The 24,230-nt window shown below is 43.4% G+C and overlaps 1 protein-coding gene across 3 annotated transcripts in view; it reads right to left on the minus strand.

Annotated features, from left to right (window-relative positions):
- Positions 1-4,758: 4,758 nt before the first annotated feature.
- The window catches only part of wrn (WRN RecQ like helicase), a 47,893-nt gene continuing 28,421 nt past the window's right edge, over positions 4,759-24,230 (minus strand). Inside the window, exons 25-36 of one of the 3 annotated variants that reach the window (XM_056265550.1) lie at positions 23,869-23,966; positions 23,449-23,512; positions 23,287-23,351; positions 23,051-23,132; positions 22,573-22,685; positions 20,857-20,971; positions 17,690-17,812; positions 13,650-13,812; positions 13,435-13,556; positions 12,341-12,451; positions 11,873-12,022; positions 4,759-5,117 (exon numbers count right to left, since the gene is read on the minus strand). In XM_056265550.1, the coding sequence (XP_056121525.1) occupies positions 4,998-5,117; positions 11,873-12,022; positions 12,341-12,451; positions 13,435-13,556; positions 13,650-13,812; positions 17,690-17,812; positions 20,857-20,971; positions 22,573-22,685; positions 23,051-23,132; positions 23,287-23,351; positions 23,449-23,512; positions 23,869-23,966 (1,326 nt within the window). In that variant the 3' untranslated portion in view covers positions 4,759-4,997. Of the gene's footprint in view, positions 5,118-11,872; positions 12,023-12,340; positions 12,452-13,434; positions 13,557-13,649; positions 13,813-17,689; positions 17,813-20,856; positions 20,972-22,572; positions 22,686-23,050; positions 23,133-23,286; positions 23,373-23,448; positions 23,513-23,868; positions 23,967-24,230 lie in introns of all 3 variants that reach the window. The other 2 variants (XM_056265549.1, XM_056265551.1) reach the window with 2 other exon arrangements.

Consider the following 24,230-nt stretch of genomic DNA (forward strand, 5'->3'; position numbering starts at 1 on the left):
ACAGCCATAGTGCCTTATTATTATAATAACTGAGTAGTTTATCGATTAATATTAAGAACTGGACATGCAGTATATGATGCTGATCGCCCCTGGAAATCAATTTATATAATACAATACAATATATAAATGTGGAAATAAATAAAAGTGGAAATAAATAAATGTATAAATAAAAAATGTGTGAAAAAAATACAATTATACATAAATAAGGAAATAAAAGTATAAATACTCATTTCTTTGTATTTTTTTTTACATTTCTTTGTATATTTATTTATGTATTTTTGCTTTTTTGCATTTCTTCGTATATTTATTTATTTATGTATTTATTTATTTTTAATTAAGTCAGCTTTGGCATTCCATACTAGAGAAGACATCTATCCATAAAATTCCTTTTTCTTCTTCTTTGTGCTGCGTGGTGATTGGAGACCAACAGCCAATCACAATTGACCTCTAATTTTCCGATTGGTTGATTTTGTGGCACACTTGTAACGCTGTTGCAAGTTGAGCGCGCGTGTGTGTCAATAGTTGAGCGCTCGTGTGTATCAAGAGTTGAGCGCGCGTGTGTGTCAATAGTTGAGCGCGCGTGTGTATCAAGAGTTGAGCGCGCGTGTGTATCAAGAGTTGAGCGCGCGTGTGTATCAAGAGTTGAGCGCGCGTGTGTATCAAGAGTTGAGCGCGCGTGTGTATCAAGAGTTGAGCGCGCGTGTGTCAAGAGTTGAGCGCGCACAGAATTAAGAGGTTGAGAGAGAGAGAGAGGGACTTGACAGGAGCGCAGAGAATAAGTTTGTGAGAGAGCACCTGAGTAAACTGCGTGAGAGGAGTTATTATTGCACGTTAATATGGATAATAGCAAATACATTTATTGAGCACGGAATCGTTTTTTCTTTGCTCAAACGAAATTTTTTTTTGCGATTGTTAATTTCTGTTCAAAATATAATGCAATGTGCTTGCAAAATATAGTTCTCTGTGCTCAAAACTTACAATTACTCGCTCAGGAATGAGGCACATATATAACGCCATAGTTATTGGGACACAAATATTGCCATGTCATATAAGTCATGATCCTCTGTCTCTGTTGCTGAAGCAGAACAGGTATTCCTGCATTGATGGAGTCTCATGTATAAAACCCTGCGTTGGTTTTATTCAAAAACTGTGCCAATACACAAACATAAGATTCTGCCACCACAGTAACAGAATAGATAAAAGGGGCTGATGTAAACATTTCAGCACACTTGTCCCAATAAAGTACTAGAGCCAGCTAAACACACAGTCACACTAAACTGCCCAGGGGGGCAAACGTTCTTGCTTGGGTCAGTTTCAGACTACAGGTAGTGTTCAAGATTTACCCGTTCTCAAAGTGCTCTGAGAAGAACCCAATGAGGAGAGCTGAGCTGATGGGGTCCAAGAACCACCCATTCAAAACAAGCTGTTTGTGAACCCATTCCGCTCCAATCCATTGGGTTTGATCCAGTACAAACCGTCTGTCTCCATTCGGCAAGTGTACTTGCTCAAAGTGTGTTTTGCTTCCCTCTTGTTCAGAGGAGTCAAAACTCATGGTGTGTCTCAATCAGCTCCCTATAGATTCCTAGGTGGTGAACCAGTATATCGTGTTTACAAATTCGGGCACTGGTAATAGTAAAAAGAATAATAATAATTTGTTACATTTATACAGCACTTTTCTGGGTACTCAAAGCACTTAAAGGACAGTAATGACGCTGGCTCACTACACACTGACGACTCCATTTCCAGTGATGTGACAACGTCATTCATTTTCTGACATTACTTAAAATGTTATTTAAAGTACATTATGATAAATACTTTGCTTGTTATATATGTGTGCAATATTTTAGCCGGAAATAAATTATAAATGTTTGCTATATTATGTTCTTTACCCGTCTAGCGATGTATGTTTATGCTGACATAATAAAATAATGGTTTGTATTTTATAAAACATCTATGTGCATCTATAAATCATGGCTCACGTGATTTATGTTTCACACTTCAGAACTTCCGTTAAGGGAACATAGTGAGCGTCGATGCTCCCTGGTTTTCACGGTGCATTGTGGGACTTTTTAGGGAGTGAATGTTTCAGTGCCCTGGAAGGATTCTGTGATTGAGACAGACCTTAAAATGGCCGACTCCCTGACCGGTGAACTAGGGAGCTGATTGAGACGCATGCCGCGTGTGAAAACTGATAAATGCTGCCTTCGGAGGATGCATTTCAAGATCCCTTCATCTGATCGATTTTTGAAGGCAGCATAGATGTATCCTTCAATGCCTTTGATATCCCACAATCCTGTGCTTTCCATTCTGTGACAGCTGATCTAGAAAAATAAAGATGGCGTCTGGAAATTGTGGCTGGTTGTCAGTTTGTGCGCTAATGTACATTTTTGATCAACGTTTTCCACTTACTGTATGTCATTTCTAGCGAGAAATTACTATTGTAATAGTAATTGTGCACTTCCCTCCGCCAGTGTGGTGATGTTCATCAGCGAAACATCAGTCTCATGAAAGACAGGCATAGTTCTCTGGCCAGTTTCATCAAAGAGATTCAGCCATGCAAAACTGACATTGGATGCGCAGTGTTTGCCACACGGTACAGAGAGTGTGGATTTCACAGAGAGCTTCAGGCAGTTCCTGAGATACTGTTCAGCAAGACGGCCCAGCCTCCTCAACCCCACACACACTTCCAGAGCCATGGACATGTGGACAAGCTTGAGAGGGTGAAGGTCCCGGCTGGCTGTTCCTCTGGGAAGGTGACGAGGGCCAGATGAAAACCAGCTTCAGTTTGAAAAATCAATTATAAGAGTTTGTAAGAATGTTTCTAAGAGCAATTCTTTCAAAATTCAGCAAACATTTCCTAAAAGTTGTCATGAAATGGAAGTAGTGACAGACCTCTTCTTGCATTTTCCGAATGAAACAAAGCATCAAAAAAGAACGGGGACTTGGTTTTATCATTTGTTGGAGGCAGATCTGAATGCGAGATTGCAGACGATTGTTAAAAGTATATGTATAGATTGTATGTGGTCAATGATTTAATGCACTAACACTGCTGTAGATTATATAACACTCTCCAACAGCAGAATGCTACTTTTTTAAGACAAGAAAACTAATTATAGTCAAATTAGAACATCTTAGTTTCAATATGACATCTTTCTAAAGATGTTCAGACGTGCAGTTTACCAATAACATGCTTGATTGCTTATATCAGCTTTATATAAAGTTGGATATAGAAGTATGTCCAGATTTATCTGCATACACACAGTATAATCACACTGTAGGGTGATACATTTATTATAGCGAATATCAACTGCTTGATTGCTTGTATCGTCTCAAAATGTAAACTATATAATCGCCCAGCTCTAATCTGCTAAATGTGTGACTATAAGGCATGAAGATATTATAAACATTATCACAATTTCCTATAAAGCTGCTTTGAAAGAATGTCTGCTTTGTTGTTTTATCTGTAATAAACCTCTGTGTTAGTGTACATTCATGTCATCATATGTCCATATAGATCAGTGAGAGATACTGCAGCTGTAGCTTTAGATGTGCTGACAGGATCTCTCCTCGATTCTTCAGCTGTTAAACCCTGACTCCTGGCACTCAGGTCCCCACAGCAGGTACAGTTACATCTCTTTAATGATTTGATTGTTTCTGTTACATTTTTATACAAAACAATGGTTTACACTGGTTACATAAGCACCACTGTCGCTAAATCAATTACAGTTGTGCTACACCTGTTCATTTGTGTTCAGCTAATGCTGGCCATAGACACTCAGAGCGAGCATCAGCTGGAGGTCCTGCCAGAGACACTGATGATGATGAGGAGGTTTTGGAAGATCTGTCATGCTTGATGAAGGCAGGTTGATAATGCAGGTATTTAACAGAAGCAGAATGGACAATAAAACCCTGTGCTTTACTGCTGCCTTGTAAAGTGAATTGTTCAGACAGATAGACAGATAGATAAACAGACAGATAGACAGACAGGTAGACAGACAGACAGACAGATAGACAGACAGATAGACAGACAGATAGACAGACAGATAGACAGACAGATAGACAGACAGATAGACAGACAGATAGACAGACAGATAGACAGACAGATAGACAGACAGATAGACAGACAGACAGACAGACAGACAGACAGAGAGACAGACAGACAGAGAGACAGACAGACAGACAGAGAGATAGACAGACAGATAGACAGACAGAGAGACAGACAGATAGACAGACAGATAGACAGACAGATAGACAGACAGACAGACAGACAGACAGACAGATAGACAGACAGATAGACAGACAGACAGACAGACAGATAGACAGACAGACAGAGAGACAGACAGACAGACAGAGAGACAGACAGACAGACAGACAGACAGACAGATAGACAGACAGAGACAGACAGACAGACAGACAGAGAGACAGACAGACAGATAGACAGACAGATAGACAGACAGACAGATCTGTGAATGCTCTGTCTGCTTCAATAACAGGAAGCATAAGTCATTTAACTGCAACCGTATACTACAGGTGTTTGTGTTGTTTAACAAAACTATTTCCTCCTTAGCAATAAACAATATCAACTTTCAAAAATCATATTGTCTCTGATCAATATTTAATTATTTTCTTAATATTTACACCTAGGAATGAACCAATTCAGGGAATCAAGTCCTCCAAGGCTCTGTAATCTCCCCGTTGAGGCCCGGGAGTCGGCGTTTCCCGGCAGAAGTGTCTCCACATCGACAGGTGGAAGTTCAGCTCCAGGCCTCTCGCAGAAGCAGGAACATGATATGTGCAAATCCAGAACAGTGTGAGGAATCTGAACACACCTCGAGGAGGTCAAGCTGCTGGTCCCCTTCCCTCCACAACAAATAAAGAGACGCTCTCGTAGAACTAGATTATATCAGCATTCAGAACCATTAACAACAACAACAAAAAAGATCTGAAATCTTGTACAAAATATCACAACATTACACAGCTTAGTAAGAGCCGGAGTGTCAACTGAAAAGTCCTTTCTTCTTCTTGGTCTTCTTCTCGGCGGCGGCCGCGGCGGTCACTGGAGCGTGGGGGCGCTCAGCCCAGTCAGGCAGTTTCCTCTTCACAGGCTGACTCGCAGTCTGTGGACACATGACCATACGCCAGTGGTTAATCCTGCTCAAAACACCAGCACTGTCAGCATCAGGAGCATCTGGACCTCACGCTCATGTGCTAAACCTGGTCCGTCAGAACCAGGCCAGTCTGAGTCAACATTCAACCCTCAACGTTTCAATCCAGCTCATTAATATGTACTCTGAGCAAAAACTCAGCACATGTGCAGGGCCCCGTTGCCATGTTTAGATGTAGCGATGAGCTTTCATGTCACCGGAGCTAACGTACGTTTTTTCCCTGATTACATGTCTAAAAAGATCTGTCACAAGAGCTTTTTTAGCAAATATTTAGTAAATTCTCTATCTCCTCCACTGACCAGTTCTTAAAGAGTTAGTTCTGTAATTTACCCTCAAGTTATTCCAAGCCTGTATGAGTTTCTTTCTTCAAAACACAAAAGAAGATATTTTGAAGGATGTGGGTAATCAAACAGTTGATGGACCCCATTGACTTCCATAGTATTTTTCTTTCCATAAACTCTCTGATTACTGACATTCTTCAAAATATCTTCTTTTGTGTTCGGCAGAAGAAAGAAACTCATGCAGGCTTGGAACAACTCGAGGGTAAAGTTGAGTAAATTACAGAATTTTCATTTTTGGGTGAACTCCCTTTAACACATGAGATTTAATAAAACATATGTATGTTTGTAAGACAGACACAAAATGTATGTAACCATATGCATCTCGGATTATTTAGGGTCTAACCACCCCTTTCGGTCCAATCAAACTTTCATTCGGATCGACTGAGGTTCAGAATGAAGGCTTGTCCATCAGTCGGATGTAAACGTATCTGGTGTAACTGGTCCATCTCTCAGGGGAGGGCGGCTAAAGAGTTAGATCTGCACAGCTCTTGGTAGCTGGCCTCTGTTACACATATTTATGAGTTTTCAACTTTTAAAGCCAAATAATTACAAAGATTAGAGGAAGAAGCTTGCTCCCATCAGTTCTCTATATGGTGATTTTGGAGTGAAAAGACCGGATCATTACACCAAAAAGCATCACTGTTAAGACTGAATCTGACACTAGAGCAACGGCCCGAGCTTAATCTTATGCTGTGTGTGTAAGGAACAGGATTAGTCAACAACCATAGACTCGTGCGTGTATATGAATGGAAGAAATCGTAATGGTGGCTATAGGGTAGACGTCCCTCCTCACACTTACAGTCTGTTTACTCTAGAACACGTGTACTAAAGCTGGCAATCAGACTTATTCCAGTCTTTCTCCATTCCTGCGCAGACGGTCCCTTTTCTGTTCACACACAAATTGATGCTTGAAAAATCAATGTTTGGTTTTCAAAGGTACAGTGTGTAACTTTTTTGATCAAAACTAACAAAATGAACATAAATTTTTCTTCCAAAACATATTTTTGTCTTACCCTGATTCACTATGGTCTATTATAATGTTTATATTGTAGTTTTGGCGGGATATTGCATACAAACGTCTCTCGTCTGTGTGTGTCTCGTCATATCTGTAAATAGAGTAAAGTTGCTCCGGCTGCTTTGACGTGTCTCGGTTGTGTGTGTGTGTGTGTGGCAGGGGTTAGTTGACACAATGAGTGAGAAAGGTTGACATGGAGCCGCTAAATCTCCAAGCTCCAGAGAATCCCCCGTTTAAACAAACTGCGAACAGAGGAGAGTCTGCTGGAGAAAAGAGAACGAGACAGAGCTTTAGAGAGCTGCATATGACAGGAAAACACCTCACTCTCCGGTGGAGTAATGAAACACCATCATCTCCACCCCACTGGCTCCACCTTGGTCAGACATCATCCTGACGGCTCCACCAGGCTCCCTCGTCCCGCTGGCTCCGCCTTGGTCAGACATCATCCTGACGGCTCCACCAGGCTCCCTCGTCCCGCTGGCTCCGCCTTGGTCAGACATCATCGTGACGGCTCCACCAGGCTCCTTCGTCCCACTGGCTCCGCCTTGGTCAGACATCATCGTGACGGCTCCACCAGGCTCCTTCGTCCCACTGGCTCCGCCTTGGTCAGACATCATCGTGACGGCTCCACCAGGCTCCTTCGTCCCACTGGCTCCACCTTGGTCAGACATCATCCTGACGGCTCCACCAGGCTCCCTCGTCCCACTGGCTCCGCCTTGGTCAGACATCATCGTGACGGCTCCACCAGGCTCCTTCGTCCCACTGGCTCCACCTTGGTCAGACATCATCCTGACGGCTCCACCAGGCTCCCTCGTCCCACTGGCTCCGCCTTGGTCAGACATCATCGTGACGGCTCCACCAGGCTCCTTCGTCCCACTGGCTCCACCTTGGTCAGACATCATCCTGACGGCTCCACCAGCCTCCTTCGTCCCACTGGCTCCGCCTTGGTCAGACATCATCGTGACGGCTCCACCAGGCTCCCTCGTCCCACTGGCTCCTCCTTGGTCAGACATCATCGTGACGGCTCCACCAGCCTCCTTCGTCCCACTGGCTCCGCCTTGGTCAGACATCATCGTGACGGCTCCACCAGGCTCCTTCGACCCACTGGCTCCGCCTTGGTCAGACATCATCGTGACGGCTCCACCGGGCTCCCTCGTCCCACTGGCTCCACCTTGGTCAGACATCATCGTGACGGCTCCACCGGGCTCCTTCGTCCCACTGGCTCCACCTTGGTCAGACATCATCGTGACGGCTCCACCGGGCTCCCTCGTCCCACTGGCTCCACCTTGGTCAGACATCATCCTGACGGCTCCACCAGGCTCCTTCGTCCCACTGGCTCCTCCTTGGTCAGACATCATCCTGACGGCTCCACCAGGCTCCCTCGTCCCACTGGCTCCACCTTGGTCAGACATCATCGTGACGGCTCCACCGGGCTCCCTCGTCCCACTGGCTCCACCTTGGTCAGACATCATCCTGACGGCTCCACCGGGCTCCCTCGTCCCACTGGCTCCACCTTGGTCAGACATCATCGTGACGGCTCCACCGGGCTCCTTCGACCCACTGGCTCCTCCTTGGTCAGACATCATCCTGACGGCTTTACCGGGCTCCCTCGTCCCACTGGCTCCACCTTGGTCAGACATCATCCTGACGGCTCCACCGGGCTCCTTCGTCCCACTGGCTCCACCTTGGTCAGACATCATCGTGACGGCTCCACCAGGCTCCCTCGTCCTGCTGGCTCCACCTTGGTCAGACATCATCCTGACGGCTTTACCGGGCTCCCTCGTCCCACCGGCTTCACCTTGGTCAGACATCATCCTGACGGCTCCACCGGGCTCCCTCGTCCCGCTGGCTTCACCTTGGTCAGACATCATCGTGACGGCTCCACCAGGCTCCCTCGTCCCGCTGGCTCCACCTTGGTCAGACATCATCGTGACGGCTCCACCGGGCTCCTTCGACCCACTGGCTCCTCCTTGGTCAGACATCATCCTGACGGCTCCACCGGGCTCTCTCGTCCCACCGGCTTCGCCTATGTCAGACATCATCCTGACGGCTCCACCGGGCTCTCTCGTCCCACCGGCTTCGCCTATGTCAGACATCATCCTGACGGCTCCACCGGGCTCTCTCGTCCCACCGGCTTCGCCTATGTCAGACATCATCCTGACGGCTCCACCGGGCTCCCTCGTCCCGCTGGCTCCACCTTGGTCAGACATCATCCTGACGGCTCCACCGGGCTCCCTCGTCCCCCTGGCTCCGCCTTGGTCAAAACGTTAACAAGTTAACGTGTTGCCAATTACTCCACCGGAGAGTGAGGTGTTTTCCTGTCATATGCAGCTCTCTAAAGCCCCTTTCACACACAGATTCTGGAAAATACACGGATAAAGTGACCCGGGTTCGTTTGATTTTGGTTCATTCACACTGCCAGTGATTTTCCGGAATCAGAGAAGTGCGTTCACACACCACCCGTAAAAATCCCATAAAGACACGTGACATTGATGTGACATGTACTGTCTCAGCAGCGTCTTAAGTTTGCTTATGAGCTGTGATTTCTCTCTCGAGAACCACGAACCATTCGATCATAAACGCTGGCGAACGATCCCGGCTTCAGCGTCATTGTTACGACACAGGATTGATTACGGCTTTTGTTCACACAGCGCGTGCGTTCCGGGACTGAACACGGCAATGTTACTAGGTCCCCAACCCGGCAACGATCCCGGCATCAATCCCAGGTCGTGTGTGAAAGGGGCTTAAAGGAGTTCACTGTAAAGCATTATCTTTTGTGAAGATCATGGTCATCCACCGTCACGCAGAGCTGAAGCACAACTAAAACAATGTTCTTCCGCAAAATGCATGTGGTTCTGTTCTTCCGAGTGTGCAGCTTTAAGCCGCCGCACTGAGCAGACACTGGGCTTGCAGGCTTACATGACGCAGACAGCTGCATCAACAGAGGAAAACCCCGCGCGCCCACCGTCGCATTAACATCCCGCACAATTCCTCATAAGCCATTTATGTGTCCCTCCAAACTTCATTTCCTTCCAGCCAGCTCTCCTTATCTCCCTGCCTCCAATCTGTTCAGCCTTCATGTTAAATCATTTGTGCGAGGGAACATCAGGGAGGGTGTGTTTAGAGACGCCCTAATGATCTCGTATCGATCTACAGGCAGGACAAAAGAGCAGTGATGGACGTGCTCTTTAAAGCAGCTCCTGTCACAGCTCATGCCCTGACACCAGCACAGAGACGCACGCCAGAGAGCTTACGGGACAAGACCTGAAGCACGCACACACACACACATTTAAACATTTAAAACTTCATTTTGCCTTTTTCCTTGTCCAGTGTAATCACTATGGGACAATCTCAGAGTAAAACTGGGAGTTGTGAAAAATATGATACACTGGTGTTTTGCCATATGAGAAGTTTATCTATTTACTCTTTTAATTCATTTTATAACTGTATCGTATATCTCTTTTATAACTGCTTTTATTGTGTGATTATTTAAATTCCTTTCTGTAAAGCACTTAGAACTGCCATAGTGTATGAAATGTGCTATACAAATAAACTTGCCTTGCCTTTATTGTTTTTAGAAACAAGGGCCAAAAGTATCAACTCGTCCTGATCCTGGCACACCTCCTGCGCCCCTGAAGATCAGACGTGAGGCGGAGTGACACAGGTCGCAACCTCATGACCTTAATGGCTTTGAGCTTACAATGGGAGGTGTCGGGTAATGGTGCGAGTCAAAGGTCAAGCAGGGGTTAAAGACAGTTGCTCGTGCTAAAGCAGCGGCAGTGCTCATCGCTTCAGGGGACGGGGACTCAAGCAGGCAGGATTACAGATAAACCAAGGGCTGGGATTCAGATTACAGCCTCAGAAACGTTTGTGTTAACATCATGTGATGAGTTGATGAAGGTTCATTCATCCAAACCAGCATCCATGTTACAATCAGTCACACAGTGTTCAGATATGACTGAACAATACTAAAGTTCAAGTGTTTTACACAGTCTATACATATTTCTGGTCATTCTACCAGTCACTTTTTGACAAGAATTTTACATTTCTTTCGTGTTCACAATTTATATATATATATATTCATAGTTTTATAGTAAAAAATAAATAAATAAATAATGCTGTACCCAATACTGTTTTGAACAAAATACAATTTTCACTCAGTAGCAATGTAGCGAATTCAGATTTTTAATAAATGTTAATACTTAATAATGATTAAAGAAAACAAATGTCCTTTTATCTTTATCATTTTTATGATCGGGACCTTGTCTGGGTTATTTTGTAATAACTGGCTGACTGTACATTATCCCTACTACGTAGTTTCGTAGACTCATTTGAGTTCACATGATAAAATGTTTTACTTTTTTTATTTTTAATACAGAGAAACTAGAAATGTATCTTTGTGCATTTTCTATTATTAACAATACATTGTGAAATTAATATTAATATTGTGACAGACATATGATTACAATTTAAAATAAAAACTGTTTTCTATGTGAATATATTGTAAAAGATATATATAGCGAAGTGTAATGTATTCCTGTGATCAAAGCTGAATGTTCAGCATCATTACTCCAGTCTTCAGTGTCACATGATCCTTCAGAAATCACTCTGATATGATGATTTGATGCTCAAGAAACATTTATGATTATAATCAGTGTTGAAAACAGTTGTGGAAACTTTCTTTGATGAATAGAAAGTTCAAAAGAACAGCCTTTTTTTTTGTAACATTATAGGCTTTATGCCGAGCGTCACGTGACCAAACCGGAAAACGGGTCTCATTGCATCCGCTTGTCAGAGAAAGTGTTAACGGCCGTAAGAACTAACTACAATATCTATGGATTTTTAAGGTAATCAGCTAACCTACTAAGTTCACTTTGTTATTGGTGTTTTATGCTATTTAAATATCTAAACGTTAGTGTGAAGAAGAAAAATGAAAAAACTTTTAAATATCAATCTGCACATGCGAGGGACATTGGTTATGCTCATTTTTGCTTGCTCCTTTTAAGTTATCTCAGTAAAACCGCAAAAAATGTCATAAAGCACATACAAAAGACCTGAATCAGAAGCGATGTGATCTGTTTTCCGGCTTGGTCACGTGACACTCGACATAAAGCCTATTGTCTTTACTGTTGTCTTTAAAAAACATTTTTGTCTATTGATTAATTTAATGTGCTCTTTTTTTTTAAACAGATATCATTTGTAACATTATTAGTATCTTAACTGACACCAGTTTAAAGCATCCTTGATGAATAAAAGTATTCATTTTTTATTTGTTTTACTGTTTAAACTTCTGAACAGCAGTGTATTACTCTTTGAACGACTATTTATCAGTTCTGTTCTTGAAATTGTACCTTCACGGGGGAGTCGCTGAAGAGATCTTGCGTGTCCTCATCCAGTTTGTCCTGGTTCCAGGAGGCCAGAACCATCCCACTGCTCTGAGGACCCGGGTCACGTGCCGGCAGACGGACGTCAGCGCTCCAGCAGGGGTCGTCCTGCACACACTAATGAAAGATCCGTCTATCCACACATGCACAGATTTCAGAAGTCATGTGTGCATCACATCAATAGAGATATAGAGATGAAGAGTATGGCACTGGACATCAATACGCACACTAATCATCATTTTAATCTAATATAACGTTCCCTCTAAACTATCATGCAGGAGCACACTGATCCTGGGACAAACAGAAAAACAAGATCTGTGCAGAAGGAAGACTAGAGATACGAGCTAATGAAAGATCAGCTCTTCAAATGAAGTCTATCCACTGATTTCAGAAATCATGAGTGCACATTAGCAGAAGAGCGGTGATGTCAGTCACCTGCGGCATGGGGATATTGATGAAGAGCTCGTCGTCACTCGTGTCCATGACATCAGACCGGAGCGGTGACTCCTCAAGCACACGATTAACAGCAGGCCTGTCTGCTTTATCCTACAGCAAAGACACACACCTGTTGGCATTTCATCTGGGGAACACCTGCTCACATGACCATAGCGTGAAACATCTACAAAACCTTTTCTATAAGAAATCGCCGATATTATCACAGACTCTAGCAGAGGCTTGTGTGAAAGGTGTATATACTACAGCTGCAGAAGCCAATGACGCCACATCTGGACATGAGGCATGCTGGGAAGACGGTTTAGAGAAATAAAGTAGGTCTGCCGTAATCAGTCTGAGAGACACAGCAGATGTTGCGACTTAGCAGGAGAATACTGAGACTCTCACAGATGAGCATACGCCACAGTCACCGTCACCAGACATGGAGGACAAACAGCATTAAGCTTTTAGGAGAAAACGTGCAAGAAATTCTACGCACACAATTTTTCTTGTTGTAAAAATACCAAGTACAAATATTCCATTTAGTGTCTAAATCAACATGAGCTGCACATCCGCATTATCCAGTGGTCTAAGACCGATTACATCACGCCACACGGCAGGATTCTCTGAACAGTGTTTCCTGAATCAACACACTGCTGGCAGGCGTTGACCGATCTATGGCTTACCATGTGAGACCATGCATTTTTCTGGTACTTGATTTCTGAGATAATAAAACTCATGTTGCTGTTATTAAGAGCGGAGGTAAAAAAAAAATTTAATCGTAAACTTTTTTTTTGTTGCACATATCAAACACCATAAATAATCCTGCTCAGCACAGAGGAAGTGGAGAGAATTGATAAACCCTTAAACATAAATAATAGACAGCAGCTGTAAAAAGAAAAATATTGATAGTGATATCATTAATGTATGATTGATATCATTATGAGTTACTCTAACCCAGACCTGTGCTGCCCTCTGCTGGTGCACCGCCACTTCTGCCATACACATGATTCATACATGCATAAATAAAATAAAATATTCAACTTATACAAAATGATTTGCATGAAATGCCTGTGCACTGGAGTGGAGAAACCCACCCGCTCGATCCAGCTGATGTCCTGAGGGGCTTCTCCCTGGAGCTGGTGAACCGCCAGCCTGAGCAGAAAGTTACTGATATCTTCAGGAACACGAGAGCGGATCGCTTTAAAATCACTCAGATCTGTTGAGGAATAAAACAGAAGTAACATAAAAGATGAATTATTCATTAATATGATCTCTGCTAGATAAGCGAGAGTGTGCTGATGTGTTTGACCTGAGTGGGCCGGAGTGGAGGCGAGGTGTTTTCTGATGGTGTTGTAGAGGTCCGCTGAGAGTCCAGCTCTGCCCGTGTCCACAGCGCAGCCCGCCTTCTGTGCCTGAAGCAGATGAGCCTCCACCACAGCCACGGGCAGCGAGCGCGCGTCTGCCACCTGCCTCTACACAACACACACACACAACACACACAACCCCATCACACCACAGCCACGGGCAGCGAGCGCACGTCTGCCACCTGCCTCTACACAACACACACACACAACACACACAACCCCATCACACCACAGCCACGGGCAGCGAGCGCGCGTCTGCCACCTGCCTCTACACAACACACACACACAACACACACAACCCCATCACACCACAGCCACGGGCAGCGAGCGCACGTCTGCCACCTGCCTCTACACAACACACACACACAACACACACAACCCCATCACACCACAGCCACGGGCAGCGAGCGCACGTCTGCCACCTGCCTCTACACAACACACACACACAACACACACAACCCCATCACACCACAGCCACGGGCAGCGAGCGCGCGTCTGCCACCTGCCTCTACACAACACACACACACACACAACACACACAACCCCATCACACCACAGCCACGGGCAGCGAGCGCGCGTCTGCCACCTGCCTCTACACAACACACACACACACAACACACACAACCCCATCACACCACAGCCACGGGCAGCGAGCGCGCGTCTGCCACCTGCCTCTACACAACACACACAACACACACACACACACACACACACACACAACCCCATCACACCACAGCCACGGGCAGCGAGCGCGCGTCTGCCACCTGCCTCTACACAACACACACACACACACACAACACACACAACCCCATCACACCACAGCCACGGGCAGCGAGCGCGCGTCTGCCACCTGCCTCTACACAACACACACACACAACACACACAACCCCATCACACCACAGCCACGGGCAGCGAGCGCGCGTCTGCCACCTGCCTCTACACAACACACACAACACACACAACACACACAACCCCATCACACCACAGCCACGGGCAGCGAGCGCGCGTCTGCCACCTGCCTCTACACAACACACACACACAACACACACAACCCCATCACACCACAGCCACGGGCAGCGAGCGCGCGTCTGCCACCTGCCTCTACACAACACACACAACACACACAACACACACACACAACACACACAACCCCATCACACCACAGCCACGGGCAGCGAGCGCGCGTCTGCCACCTGCCTCTACACAACACACACACACACAGAACACCTCACACAACGGCTGCTTCACCAGGGCTGCGTTCAGCCGCGACAAAAAGTTGAAAATGTTTTTTGAACGGAGCCGCTGGTGTGTTGAACAGCCTGTTCTGATGAGGCAAGAGTTGCAGCTACGGCAGCTGAGAAGGACATTCTGGGTGCTCTTTTTGAAGAACTTTCAGGGCCTGATGAAATCAGTATAAACACGTGTTTAATACTGCAAAGTACGCTCTGTTACAGTCACTGCCCTTGCCGTCCAGAATAACAGAGAACATCCCAATCGAGTGAAGGGATTTGTGGAAACTGTGGTTCCTAATTATTGTGATCCAACATTTGCCTCGCTATTCAGGATAACAGTTCAGGTGAAGGACAATCCACTTCTGACCTCCGAGACTGTGTTATGATCTATATCAGTGTTTCTCAACCAGTGGGTCGCGGCCCACTAGTGGGTCGTTGTTCGTTCTATAGGGGGTCGCGAGACTTTCTCTGTGTTAACCGGCACAGCCAATAAGTGGGCTTCACAAAAGGCTCATTGCAACAGGTTACGTTTACATGCAACCAAATCCAAATAATCTGTTAGTAAACGCATTGACGGTTCAATCGGACTAAAAAGCCTTCATGTAAACACCTTAATCGATCCGATCGAGCTCGATCCGAATAAAATTTCAATTCGATTGAAAGGGTTTATTCTAATCCAACTGGGAGGACAAACACTTGATCGGATTGAAAACCGAAACTAAAGGACTGCGCATAGCATAATGATGTATGACGCGCTGAACGAGCTGTTCTTCCTTTTGAGTAAAGTGTCGTATAAATGAGCGTACCATCATTCTAAAATTCTCCTTTCACTCAGCGTCTGTGAAGTGGAGCAGGACAACGTCCCACCAGTCCTTGTTTCAGACTCTCATTCACAGACGACTGGTTTTGGGTGCTGGGCATTTTTACTGCGTGATAAATAAGCAGCACGGCACAACGGTTCATATGCTCATTGTCTCCAAATTATGACCAGCAATGGATAAATATTAAGTCTGCTGTTTAAAACAAATAAAGAACCAATGTAAGAGAATAGTTAGTATGCGCAAACAGCGGGAAACTCTGTATATTCGTGCAGTGTGTGCATGTCAAAATGTTTTTTTTTTATTTGAATCTTGTGAAACGCGCACATTAACCCGATCACGTTTAGCGTTCATGTAAACACTACATTCAGATTCATCAATAGGAATGAATTCAGTCCGATTGAAACAAAAGTTGTACATGTAAATGTAGCCGATCCTCCAACGAATCGAAGGCTATTTTCATTCCTTGGATTCAAACCAGAAATGAATATCCACAACTCGCAGATTGTGCAACGAAGTTTCTCTTCCCATTTAGCACTACTATCTTTGTGAGTCGGGATTTTCAACAGTGACTGCAACGAAAACAAAAAGCAGGAATAGGCTGAATAACGACATGAGATATTATTTGCATGTCCACGACACCGCACTGCGGGACCACAGCGAAACGAAAACTGAAAATCAAACCGCAAACTATCTTTACTCCGGTGACAAACTATTGTTTGTGTGCGACACTACGAGTCACACTTTTCCAAATTCCACTGCGTCTGGATATGATCATTTCAGAGCGGCAGTCTCAACATTAACGTGAGTAAAAAATCAGTTTGCCTCATAGTCTGCCTAATTATTGAAAATGTTTGTGTGTTTTCGTGATTATCATTAATTATAATAAGCATAATAAGCCTACGGTGTAGCCTAGATCTAAAGAGGCATTTCAGTTATTGATTTATTTAGTGGGTCATATGACTGGCATACAAAAGAAAAGTGGGTCGCAGTAGGCAAAAGGTTGAGAAACCCTGATCTATATGACCGTATTATTTTTATTGTGAGTATTAGGCTTATCATAATTGCTGATCACTGTTGATATGCTTTATTTTTTCAATAAAACTCTTACGACAAACATGTCTTCTTATATCTTCAACTGTTGCAGACACATTTGTAAACGGCTTTACTCGGACCCGATGTGCGAGCGGTCTCTTTAACACCGCGTGGTTTACATGTTGCTGCTGCTGAGGCTGACATTTATGACACACCCACCAAACAAGAGAAAACGTGTCTCAAACCCCGTTACACACCGTTTCTAGGAAACATGTCATTCAACCCACAAACAGGAGCAAAACGTTGCTCACCGGTTTGATCTTGAACGTGCCCCGGCTAAACAGGCCACCTCAATCACGCCACGCTCAGATCACGCCACGCTCAGATCACGCCACGCTCAGATCATCGGCCCGAAATTCATTTGAAAACATGATGATGCAATTAATTTAACAGACAGAGACTTGAGTACATCTTTAGTACAATGAACCTAAAATTTGTTTTGATATTTCTATGGTGCATGTCATGAATTCACGTCAACGTTTCAGAATTTGTTAATGTTTTCCAGTCCTATTGCCCTCGATGCATTTTTAGCAGCTGCTGCTGCTTCCCAATGAAGCCGTTTATCTTCCGTTTTGCATCTTTTGTACGGTCTCATGCCAAACACATCCATACATGTTTACATTTTTCAACTCCAACGAATTTTTGTGCATTGTTGGAAGTATTATTATTTTTTAATTATTGTTCCTTTTCACCTTCTCTGACATCCTTATTTGCCATTGACCCAGCTACACTGCTATGTGTTTCCACGATGGACACTTTGGACATTGCGCACTGTAATTCTGTCAAAAACACATGACCGAGACTGCACTTCAGGCGAGTAATATGAGGTGAATGTCGTACCATGCTCTTGTGCTCCACCTGGAACAGCCGGTACGTGACGGAGACGCTGTCCGGCAGAAGCTGGCCCACAGACCCTACGCCTGCTGTCTGGACGGGTGGAGTCGGGCTGGAGGAAACATCCGCCTGATTCACAGAACAACTCATTATCATCATCATACAGTGTCACATTTCATCCTAAAGATGATAAATCAAGCCCTGAGAGAAGCATCTGGAGCCAGTAACATCCACTATGAAATGTATGGGCATGGTCCTGGATGCTGACAGGTCAATCCCAAAACATTGGTGGCCTAAAGCTACAATATGTATGTTATTTTCTCGCCGCTAGGGGTCGCTAACCTCTTACAATAACAAAGGTGTAGGTTGATGACGCAGTGATAAGCGGAATGATGGGACTTGTCGTCATGCTGATGGATCTAATAATGTTTATGGATGAGTGAATACACTGATGTTGTTATCATGACTGTGGTGTGAAGCGCGAGTGCTAATGAGAGACAGATCTCAGCGCCACACGCGAGTCCTGCGGGTATAAAGGAATAATAACATTTAATTCTACCGAACTACATGCCAGTACTGAATTACTCACACAGGTCAGTTTATTAGACGAATGAAACGTGTGAGGTAACGCAGCGCTGCTTCACTTGCTCTAACAGTTACACTATCACACTAAACTGCATTTGAGTGTGTTGAAAGTTATAATGTTATTCTATGTGTTAGTTTGTTGGCTGTATGAGACTAGCAGTGAGCTAGATCAACATTAGAATAACATACTGATCATATTCTAACATTTCATCATGTTGAGCTATATAACATTGATTAGTTTCATGTACATTTGCTCTCCTGTCTAATAAAGTACGCAACACTCTTGTCGAAGTTAGTCGCGGACGTGGAGCTCTCGACATCTCGAAAATGATATTGATCCTCGTTTTAGTCCTCTTTTTGTCTCAAAGTCTGCTTGCCATGGTCCAAAATGTTTGAACAAAACAACAACAGCGTGAGCGTGCCGCTAGGCGTAACCCAGCATTAGTCCACGTCTGGTTACTGTGGCAGTGCGAGCGGAAACCGAGGGTAACGCGGATATGACGTCATTGACTGGCGACTCCTCACCCCTGCTCACAAGCCCCCGTTCCTTCGGTTAAAATCGCAATTTTCTCACGGTTTGCAAATAGTTGGAAACATTTGGGATATTGTAAGTAATCAACTAAACAAAATCTATAACACTGGCCTAGTGGTTTTTGGATATTTTACTGCAAAATTCTTGCATAGTGCACCTTTAACTATTATGTACTAGGGGTGTAACGATATTTGAACCGAACCGAAAAACCGCGATACACCACCCACGATACGTATCGCGATACTCTCATGGCGAACCGAACACGCCCCGCCCCCTGCGGCCCCGCCCAGCCCCGGCTCATTGCACCTCATGTGTTATGTGTACACAACGAATACAGGGCTGTTGCCTAACCACCATTAACCACATATAATCGCAATAAGCTCAGTGTTTTGTTACTTTTGATAATAAGCAAGGTGTAATCTTTCAAATGGTGTCTATTTGATCACGAAATGCAAACAATAAATGCCGTTTTGGCGCTCTTAGATGTGGCGTGACAGATATCACTGTATGCATGCGGCAGCGCGGAGCGCGATCATCTCTTCCTCAGTTACAGAATAAACATGAATGGACACCCGAAGGTATGTTGAAAGATACAGTATACTTACTGAAAGCCATCATAACTCGTGTAAACACTCAATCAGTGTTTCAACAGCGGAAATACGTCAATAAAACGCTTAGTTTTTCACATAGCTTTATATTTACCTCAGGCAAGTCATTCAGTGTCCACAGCTTGCTGGTTTGCTAACTCTTTCACTAAATAAATGCTATATATTAGCCTATATATTATATTTTACTTAACCTGTTTATGATATCTTGATTATTTAATGTATGTTTAAAATAGTTGTCATGAAAATAACAGCAACTGTGTAAATTATTATATAACAATAACAAATTAGAGTAAAAACATGTTAATGCAAAAATTGCCTTATGTGCAGTTTACATGTTTTCATACAATTTGTTATTTGAGTGTTGATTATTATTATATCATTTAGGCTAAAAGTCTAGGTTCTGTTGTTAAGCTTTAATGTTATAGTAATGTGCAAGTAAGGGCTGTAGTTTACAGCATTAGCAGATAATTTTGTTATCCTTGAGAAACGTTTACTTGTAATTGAATTAATTTAATGACAAGGACACAATTTGTTCATTAAAGCACTGTTTAATAAAAAATAAAAGCAATTTTAGCTTTCTAAACCCCCCCACCCCACCGAAATGAACCGAACCGAACCGAACCGAGACCTCAAAACCGTGGGACGAACCGAACCGTCAGGTTTGTGTATCGTTACACCCCTATTATGTACTAACATAAAATACCCACAAGTCTGTGCACTCCCACGTTTACTGCTAATATGTTTGAGGTATGTTTGGCTTTAGGAGTAAAGTTAGGGTTTGGGTTAAAGTAAAGGGTTAGGTTTATACGGTGTTAAGAGTGTAACTACAACTGTTACTTAAATGCAAGTACTTTAAATATAATTAAAATGCACCGACATGTACGTTATTAGTAAGTATATTAAATCTAATGGTTAAGTTTATAGTACTTAAGGACACCTAAAATAAAGTGTGACCTACAGTCATTATTTTTGCACATCAAACTATCAATATTTTTGCACACCGTTCAAAACATTTTTCACATTTTTAAAGAAATTTGTCATTTTATTCAGCAAGGACACATTATATTGCATCAAGAAAGAAAAAAAAAGCATAAAATAATGCAGGCTTGGTGATCATAAGAATCATCTTTCAAAACAAAACTTATTGATCCCAAACTTTTGAAGAGTAGTGCCCAATATTAAAAACTCGTTTTAATGTTGTATTCATTTTTTAAATGCATTTTTATGATGTTGCCAGGTTTTACTTATTTTACTTATTATAAATGTTCTGTTTTTATTTTTTAGGTCTTTTTGGTTTGAATTTTTGCCATGTTCTGTTTTACTGTGCGAGTATTTTTGATTTACTTGTGAAGCACTTTGGTCAACATTCGTGTTGTTGAAAGGTGCTCAATAAATAAACTTTGACCTTGACAATATGCAGTGTTTATCCGTGTGCTAGTGTGCAGTACCTGTAAGCTGTGTGTCTGACAGAATCGGGCGATGACCTCTATCAGAGGCGTGAGCACGGACGCTTTGGCTTCTGAAACACCGTCCACCTGCTTCAAGCTGGATGTTGAGCACGGCCTGCCAAATAAAGTCCACATGAAGCCTCAAAATATGACACACAGGGCTTGACATTAACTTTTTTGCTCACCAGCCACTGTGGCTAGTGGTTTTCAGAAGTTACTCAGCATTTTTACTGGCCACAATTTGGAAACCGTTACCATAGGGGAATAACTACCATATAGATATTTTTAATAGCATCTCATAATTTGGCAGCCGGTATATTAGGCTACTGTCACTTTAAGACCTGACGCACGGACCCATTATACGGTTTTATCAACCTGGTCTCACAGAATTCAGTGAAATGAACACAACCCTTAACTCAAAATCTGTGGCAGTTTCACGGGATCGCCGAAACTTCTGTGACGGGTCCACGGAAGTGATGCCCATGTAAGTCAACGACAGGCAGCATCCGTGGTCCACTCCACACACGGATTCCCTGTTCCAACACCTGCGCTCCCCCAATTTACGTTGTTTTATCATTTGGAAACATATCGCTTTATTATGGGTTTACTTTAAAAATAATAATTAAGTACTTTTTAAAGTGATTTTAACTTGATATTGCATTGTTCTGGCGTCGTTTGATCGCTATGGTCTGTTCTGTAACGGTACCACCACGTAATATTTCGTTAGACACATTTATTTCGTTATTTTCGTGATATCAGCACGTTTTTTTAAACTAATGTATTTCAATGGGAAGCATCTTTCGTGATCACAGCACGATTCTTTCTACCTGTCGGGCTGCAGCAGAGAAGCTGTTTAATCCACATTTATTCACGAGATACTTTGTGCACGCACTTTGGGTGTGAGCACAAAATCTGCGGGAATGGGTAAAATTGTGCTCAATACGCGCAATCCCTCGCCAGAATTCAAGCCCTGTACCACCAACAATATTCATCCGGAGCAAATAAAACGAGTGCGTAAAGGGCTGGTGTGTCGACTCGCTGTCGGAGAGATTAGACAGCGAGAGCTGGTATCTTTTGTATCTGTTCTGCGGAAGAGTTTCAGATATTTCAGTATCAATATGTATCGAAAAATAAATATTACTGCCAACACTAGATTGTACTTAGTTTATTATTTCAGATGCCTTTTTAAAAGACTACAATTGAAAAATGTATATTATATAAAATTCAACCCGCCAGAGTGGCTAGTAGGAGTGACTGCGTTACACGGGTTGGCGGGTGTTAATGTCAAGCCCTGATGACACATGACAGTCATGTCTGGCTAAGTTTAACATCACCACCACCACCTTATTTATTATTTTAAATCGTCAGTACAAATTTGGCTTTTTTTAACAAAGTGCGGTCACATAAAATGGTCCATTGTTTACGGTCAATAGCGTAGCGATGTGTGAAGCACAGCTCACACAGAAGACTCTTTCATTCCAAGCAGCTTTCTCTTGGTCAGCTCGGCATATTCAAGTGACAAAAGAGCGGAATCTGCATCATCGGGAACTTTTCTCGCTTTCACAAAAAACTCCCAATGGCACAGATTCCTATTAGAGTGACTGGATTTTGTCTGCGAAATTGCACAGAGCAACAATAAACGTGACCATAGTAAAATACTACACTATCCTACATTATTCCAAAGGCCATCAAACCCTTTCCTTCAAGAAACATTACCTTAATTTTGCCATGTCCAACAGGATCTTATTGGTAGCCAGTAGAGCTGGTGGGATGTCTCTGAGGCTAGCTAACTTCTGACGCTCAGACACCAGCTGACCGTACAGTTCAGACTGCAAAAACAGAAGAAACAAGACCGAGAATGAAAAACTGATTCTGGCTGTTGTTTCCAGAGACGTACACGGCAGAAATCACTCAGTTACTCTAAAGAAATCAGAAGGATTGATAAATGTCAGCACTGGGCTCATCCTCACTCTGTGGCAGAGCTGTTTGGTGACCCTGGACCATTTATTTACGGTAGGACATTTACAAAATATCTTCATCGAACATGATCTTTACTTAATATCCTAATGCTTTTTGGCATAAAAGAAAAATCGATAATTTTGACTCATACAATGTATTGTTGGCTATTGCCACAAATATACCTGTGTGACTTGTGACTGGTTTTGTGGTCCAGGGTCACATTTACATTCAGTACCTGAAGCTGGATCTCTCTAGCAGAGACCGCTGGAGTTTGGGCTCGGACATCAGTGCGGATCTGGGTTGGTCTGGCAGCTGATCTGTAAACACATATTAAATAACATAATGCCAAGACATTTTGTGACGTGACACAGTAAGTGGAACAAACCTCTGAACAACATACGCAAACCATAATCAAAGAAAAATGATAATTTGGAGTCAAAATTTCAGTAAATATTTATGTATAATTCATACCTTGAGGGTAAGACTGCTTTCTCCACCATCTGAGGCGTGTCAACTCCAGAACTGACCTTTGACCTCTGAAAAGAAACAAGAGAGGGCTGCAGAAAACAATAAAATCAAGCATTTAAAAGTCAAACTGTTCATTTAAAGGAAGATTTCCGCATTGATACTGACCCGAGTGAGATCTGGCTGCGGGTCAGAAGCAGTGAACCCAACATGTGCTGGATCTGCTTTTCTCCTGCAAAGACACACCAGGAATACAGTGAAGAACGCACACAGAGATCATTAAGCCACGCTAGTTTACATGGCAGGAAAATGTCCAGTGCCTGCTATTCTGCAATGTCACAAAAGAACACCTTTCACAGTGTCACATGAAGTACATCATAACAAATAAAAGCAAACACAATGTAAATCACTGAAGATAAAAAACACAAGAAAACTTTGATTAGATGTAAGCTATGTATTAGATTGAATGGACTGGAATCTGTGAGCGGCCACCACCCTCTCAGGTTTGGAGCCAGTGTGTCCTCGTCTACACAGCACATGTGAGTTTGCGTGTTGTAGCGCTGATGATGGGGTGTGTGCGGGTCTTACCGCGGTACGGTACTGACTCTGATGAACAGATCCCTGTTGGGCTGCAGCAGGAGTCGCCTGTGCCTCTCATCTTCAGCTGTACTTAGCCACGACCTGCCCTGAGTCAAGCATTCACAAACAATCTGGATGAATATAGCATGGCTTTTCCACAAGTGTGTGTATTGAAAACATTGTTGAAGATATTTAACATTTTATGCATAAAGTCTGTAATAATTCTAACATATACTATAGTGTACTTGGCACCTAAAAATCCCCATATTGATATTTTAACATAAATACCACCATCATGAGAGGCAGTTTTATAGATTTGAATGCATCCAGACAATAAATCCAATGCGGAGTTCATGCCGCCGCTAGCCTGG

Source organism: Rhinichthys klamathensis, unplaced genomic scaffold (genome assembly GCF_029890125.1).
Source record: "Rhinichthys klamathensis goyatoka isolate OS25496 unplaced genomic scaffold, OSU_Roscu_1.1 h1tg000236l_1, whole genome shotgun sequence".
Lineage (NCBI taxonomy): Eukaryota > Metazoa > Chordata > Actinopteri > Cypriniformes > Leuciscidae > Rhinichthys > Rhinichthys klamathensis.